At 51.6% G+C, this 3,775-nt stretch overlaps 1 protein-coding gene across 2 annotated transcripts; it reads right to left on the reverse strand.

Annotated features, from left to right (window-relative positions):
* Positions 1-1,226: 1,226 nt before the first annotated feature.
* ZG16 (zymogen granule protein 16) lies at positions 1,227-3,447 on the reverse strand. Of its 2 annotated transcripts, XM_017519227.1 has the most exons (4): positions 3,389-3,447; positions 2,382-2,449; positions 2,065-2,197; positions 1,227-1,637 (listed from the first exon to the last, which is right to left on the reverse strand). In XM_017519227.1, exons 2-4 carry the CDS (start codon positions 2,440-2,442, stop codon positions 1,322-1,324), a joined length of 510 nt encoding a protein of 169 aa, XP_017374716.1. In that variant the 5' UTR covers positions 2,443-2,449; positions 3,389-3,447; the 3' UTR covers positions 1,227-1,321. The 2 variants fall into 2 exon arrangements, with proteins under 2 accessions (XP_017374716.1, XP_037591040.1); XM_037735112.1 differs by lacking the exon at positions 3,389-3,447 and having other exon boundaries at positions 2,382-2,466.
* Between the last annotated feature and the right edge of the window lie 328 nt (positions 3,448-3,775).

Consider the following 3,775-nt stretch of genomic DNA (forward strand, 5'->3'; position numbering starts at 1 on the left):
CTGGAGTGCAGTGGTGCTATCTCAATTCATCTCTGCCTCCAGCATTCAAGCGATTCTTGTACCTCAGCCTCGAAAATAGCTGGGATTACAGGTGCCTGCCACCACACCTGGCTAGTTTTTGTATTTTTAGTAGAGGCGGGGTTTTGGGAGGCTGGTCTCCAACTCCTGCCTCAGTCTCCCAAAGTGCTGGGATTACAGGTGCGAGCCACTGCACCCGGCCAGATGATGATAACTTTCACAAAACTAACTTATACCTTCACTCATTTTAATTTTCTTCCCTTCTTAAAATTTCTTGCCCCAACTACATAAATCATCCTCATCCATCTCTTTTGAGACCTTATCAGTGATCTCTTTCCAGAATCTTCAGCCACTTTCTCTTTGTTCCTCTTTATCATGTGAACATGCTCATGACTCTCCTGTCTGGGATTTTAAGAAGACACAAAACCCTTTTGCCTTACACCACCCCCCATAACTGACTTGCCTATTTTCTGGCAGCCCAGACCAAACTTCCTGAAAGATTGGATTCTTGCTGCCTGTGTTTTCTCAACTGCCATTCATTCCTTAACGAGTTCAGCCCGGTGTCAGCCTGCCCCAGTCCACTGTAACCTTCTGATGGCTAAAACCTAAGAGTGTAGTGTGGGCAGGGTTTCCACTGTGGAAAAGGTGGTGGCTTCCTGAGGAGGGAGGAATCCCAGATCTGAGAGGGCTTAGCAGGACACTGGGGCTCGTGGGTAGACGGTGGGGAGGAACTGGGCCTGGCAGGCACAGACTTCAGTTAAGTTTCAGGAGTTAGGTGGGTTTTGGGAAAGAACAAAGGGGAATGGTTCCAGCCACCCACACACAGCATGTGAGTTCAGCACTTTCTCAAGGGGAGGACCAGGGGTGAAGAGAGCTGGAGGGTGGGATATCTGGGGTTTGTAAGCCACAACTAGGCCTTTCTCTAGGTCGAGAATTCGAGACCAGCCTGACCAACATGGAGAAAACCCAGGAGATCCAGGACTCCTGTTTGGATTAACATTCTGAGGAGCTGTCCTTGAAGAGCGTTGATGCAAGCCAGAATCCCATCTCCTCTTGATAAATCATAGCACAAAGCCCAGGATTCTTACACACCTCTCCCTCATCTTCCCACTCTTCCCAGACTGATGTCCAAAGCCAGCCAGAGTGAGATTTGCACGTCCCCGGCTGAGTCAGGAGGCAGATCCTAGCTGCAGACGCCCACACACACACCTTAGCCATATTTTTTATTGAGCCATTTGGATGGGGGTTAGTGATAAGTGAGTTCTTACTCCTTATCACAGTGTCCCTGCCAAGGGGAGGGGGCTCAGCAGCTGCTGCAGGTACTGGGGTAGACATCCCAGTGCAGGCCAATGGCATCGATGACGCTACCAGACCGGCCACTGATGAATCGGAGCACGGTGTTGGGATGCAAGGGGACGGCATTGAAACTTGTGCCAGTGTCTTTCCCAAAAGGCAGATAGCGGCCCTTGTCTGTCACAAAGACCAGCTTCCTCAGGTAGCGCTTGTACTTCCCAGAAACCTGGATCACGGATTCCCCAGGGTGCAGAAAGATCTCCTCCAGGTCTCCTGAGGAGCCACCCACATAGTTGCTCCACACCTTCCCATAACGCACCTGGAGACTGGGGGAGAAGGGAGGAGGGAAGGAGAATGGTGATGACAGGGATGACAGATCTGCTCGTCCTACAGACTGTGAAGCCTGAGTGAGCCCTGCAAGATCCTACAGGGAACTTCAACTCATTTTGCCAACTAAGAGACTCTGTCACCCAGGCTGGAGTGCAGTGGTGCAATCTTGGCTCACTGTAACCTCAGCATCCTGGGCTCAGGTGATCCTCCTGCCTCTCCTTCCTGAATAGTTGAGGCTACAGGTGCTTGCCATCATGCCTGGCTGATTTTTGTTTTTGTTTTTCTTTGGTAGAGATGGGGTCTTGCTATCTTGCCCAGGCTGAGCTAGAGCTCCTGGCCTCAAGCGATCTGCCTCTGCCTCCCAAAGCATTGTAATGACAGGTGTGAGCCACTGCACCCAGCCAGGATCTCAAAGAATCTTACCCTACGATGTAGTATCTGCTGACTCGGACCCGAAAGGCAGTGATGGGGCCGTCCAGCTGGTTGCCAGAATGAGAGAATCGCTCTCCACCACCCCCTCCATACTCTCCGCTATAGGAGGAAGACCTGGCCTGAACTGGAGGGGCAAGCAGGAGTTAGAGGGAGAAATCTTCCAGGAGTTCAGTTTCTCTGCACCACCCCTGTTCCTCCCACATCCCAGCTCCCCCACCCCAAGCCAGCCTCCAGAAGCCTTGGCCAACAGCAGTGCCCAAGGCTGCCTTCCCATGTCCCCATTACCAGGCTCCTGGTATCTCACTTACTGGCATTGGCAGAGGCTGAGGCACAGAGAAGAGCAAGGAGAGCAACTGTCAACGTCAACATTTTGGGGCTGCAGTGGAAAGAAAAGAGCAAATGAAGATTCACCTTTTTCTTTGTGGACTTCATTGACCCAGGCACTCCTGACCTGCAGCTCAGACCAAGGCTTCGTCCTTCAATTCAGACGTAGCAGACCCAGTCTTGAGCTTAGAAATGTCTGTCCATCGCCTGTAGTCCTTTTGCTCCCTGATTCTACCTTCTATGTCCCTGACCCCTCCAGCTCTTCCTGGACTGGCTGTAGCCAAGCCCTCCTCTTTTCCCTCAAGCCTGAGGATGAACCCTAACTATCTGGATTAAACCTTATTCCATCCTGGCACAAAGCAGAAACATTTTCTGAAATCAGCCCAGCTCAGGCACATTTGGGTTGGTATGGCCATAGCCAGGAAAGAAGTTTTCTAAGGAGAGAGCAGAGGACGCCTCCCAAGCACAGAGATGGCTGAGTTTACAGAGCCGGGAGTCTGAGCAAAGCCTCACCATCTGTGGTGGATTGGCCAGGCTTATGAGGCACCTGGAGCATGGTTTAAATCCTTAGCATCCACCTGTTGCAAGGAAAGAAGCATTCTAGAGGTGCCTCTGTGTCACCTGGGGAGCAAAGTTGGTGACAGAAGGGACTATGCTAGCACCAGTATCCAAGCAGCGCTGGTGGAACTGGGACAGACAGAGACGTTGCAGAAGGAGTCGGGACAAGCTCAGAATATTAGACCCCAGGTGCCTGGTCTATGTGTCACCATTCCTTTCTCCACTAACACACATCTAGCCATTTCCATTCCCCTGAACATCCCAGGCATCCCCAGTCCTTCGGCAGAGACCTAGACAGCTTTGCACCTAAGATTAGTGCACATCCAGGAGCCCAATTAACTCCTTCCCTGCCACTCCGTCCAGGCATCCTCTTCTTCAGCTCGGATTTGAATTCCCCCCCAACTCAGATTCAGGCATCCCTGTCACCCTTTACCTGGCAGTTTCAGATGCAAAGCCCCCTGGAAACTTCCAGATGTTTTATACCAGGTCCAAGCCCTCCTCCTGCCCTTTATCGTGTGAACCTCACCTCCTGAGCAAACACGAGCAACCTCTTCGGATCAGGTGTCAGGCAGGGTCCGGAACACCTTATCCTGCCTCTCCCCCATAGTCAATAGATACTACATCGTAGGGTAAGATTCTTCTGAGATCCTGGCTGGGCGCGGTGGCCCACACCTGTCATTACAATGCTTTGGGAGGCAGAGGCAGATTGCTTGAGGCCAGGAGTTCTAGCTCAGCCTGGGCAAGATATCGAGACCTCATCTCTATCAAAACAAAAAACAAAAACAAAAATTAGCTGGGCATGGTGGTGAGCACCTGTAGT

This window comes from Cebus imitator, unplaced genomic scaffold (genome assembly GCF_001604975.1).
Source record: "Cebus imitator isolate Cc_AM_T3 unplaced genomic scaffold, Cebus_imitator-1.0 Scaffold729, whole genome shotgun sequence".
Lineage (NCBI taxonomy): Eukaryota > Metazoa > Chordata > Mammalia > Primates > Cebidae > Cebus > Cebus imitator.

Bases quoted from the DNA above. Each gene is read 5' to 3' on its own strand.
- ZG16 (XM_017519227.1), bottom strand. From the start codon at position 2,442: ATGTTGACGTTGACAGTTGCTCTCCTTGCTCTTCTCTGTGCCTCAGCC. The intron at 2,198-2,381 runs GTAAGTGAGATA...TTGCCCCTCCAG, and splicing joins CTCAGCCTCTGCCAATGCCA to TTCAGGCCAGGTCTTCCTCC. The intron at 1,638-2,064 runs GTAAGATTCTTT...CTTCTCCCCCAG, and splicing joins AGCAGATACTACATCGTAGG to TCTCCAGGTGCGTTATGGGA.